Genomic DNA, 1,330 nt, shown 5'->3' with positions numbered 1-1,330 from the left:
AAGGGGTTAGAAGTTAGGGTGAGCACACAGATGCACCAAAGGGTGCCCACACACCTCTTTTGGGGGTCCCCCCCCCCAGGGGGGGGCCCAGCCCTCCCCCCCCCCCCCCCCCCCCGTTTCACAGATGAGGCGCCTGAGGCCAGTCAGGCCCAGTTCAGACCCTGGGGTACCTCCCACTGACAGGTGACCTCAGGCAAATCCCTGCCTCACACACCTCAGGCCTGAGGCTGAACAGGATGCTGGTGATGGGAGGCGGGCTTGGAGCCTGCAGGTTCTCTGCTGCCCACCTGCCCTCTTGTCTCCAACCTGCTCTCCCTAGAGCTGCCTGCCTGGCAGAAAGGCCACAGTGACAGCTCTCAGGCCACTGGGAGACCATGTCCAGCTCGCTGGGCACTGTGTCCTCTCACCACCAACTGCCCAAGCTGTCAGGCCCTAGAGGCTACCGTGTACCTGCAGAGAAGGCGTCTCCCTGCCTGGCTGAGGGAAGTGAGAATCGGGGAGCCATGACCTGGCCTCAGGATACTCACTGCTGCTCCCACCAACCAGCTGGCGGTGGGGCAGTCACTTGCCTCATCTGGATGAGCTTCCGTTTGCACAGCTTTGAAACGGGAAGGGCGCTTTTAGCCTCGCTGGACCTGTGGTGAGAGAACCCCCACAGTTGTAGAGTCCCGGCCAGTGTCTGGGTCTGTTCGGATTCTCAGGGGACACCAGTGCGTGCAGCTACTCCAGTGATGGGCCGTGTGGAGTCCTGGGCAATGTCCTAACACTGAAGTCTGATTCTTGGGTTCGAACCTGGGCTGTGCCTCTTGCTTGCTGTGTGCCCTTGGGCAAGTGGCTTAACCTCTCTGGCCTCAGTTTCCCCATTTGTAAACTGGGGACTAATATAACATGCCTTACAAGAATTAGGTACGTTTTCAATTAAGTATTGAAAACAGAGCACCTAATGTGGGATGAGCATTAGTTGTGCTTTTAATACAGTAACTTGCACCTGCTATGTGCTCGGCCCCTCCTCGGCACACATGTGTGGTTATCTCATATGACCTGCCCTCTTGGAGATGAAGTAACTAGGTTGGAGTTAAGGGGCTCTCCCTGGGTCACCCACAGCATACTGGATGGAGCTGAAGTCACACCCCTTCTTGCTGGCTTTTCCTTCTCTCCCCCTGGGGTCAGTCCATCTCTCCCCCCCCCCCCCTCTCTCTCTCTCTCACTCTCTCTCTCTCTCTCTCTCTCTGTCACACACACACACAGCCTGGAGCCCGTGTCAACCCAGCATTTTCTCAGAGCTCCTGAAGCGCCCGGTCTTAGCAGGAGCTGCTGGTGCACAGAGTCA

At 57.7% G+C, this 1,330-nt stretch overlaps 1 protein-coding gene across 1 annotated transcript in view; it reads left to right on the top strand.

Moving 5' to 3' along the window:
* Positions 1 to 374: 374 nt before the first annotated feature.
* The window catches only part of UNC5B (unc-5 netrin receptor B), a 20,605-nt gene continuing 19,649 nt past the window's right edge, over positions 375 to 1,330 (top strand). Inside the window, exon 1 of the mRNA XM_006099968.2 lies at positions 375 to 486. Coding sequence (XP_006100030.1) covers positions 375 to 486 — 112 coding nt within the window. The remainder of the gene's footprint in view (positions 487 to 1,330) is intronic.

This window comes from Myotis lucifugus, unplaced genomic scaffold, assembly GCF_000147115.1.
Source record: "Myotis lucifugus unplaced genomic scaffold, Myoluc2.0 scaffold_292, whole genome shotgun sequence".
Lineage (NCBI taxonomy): Eukaryota > Metazoa > Chordata > Mammalia > Chiroptera > Vespertilionidae > Myotis > Myotis lucifugus.
Note: the sequence above shows the minus strand (reverse complement) of the source record. Positions and strands in the feature narration are given on the sequence as shown.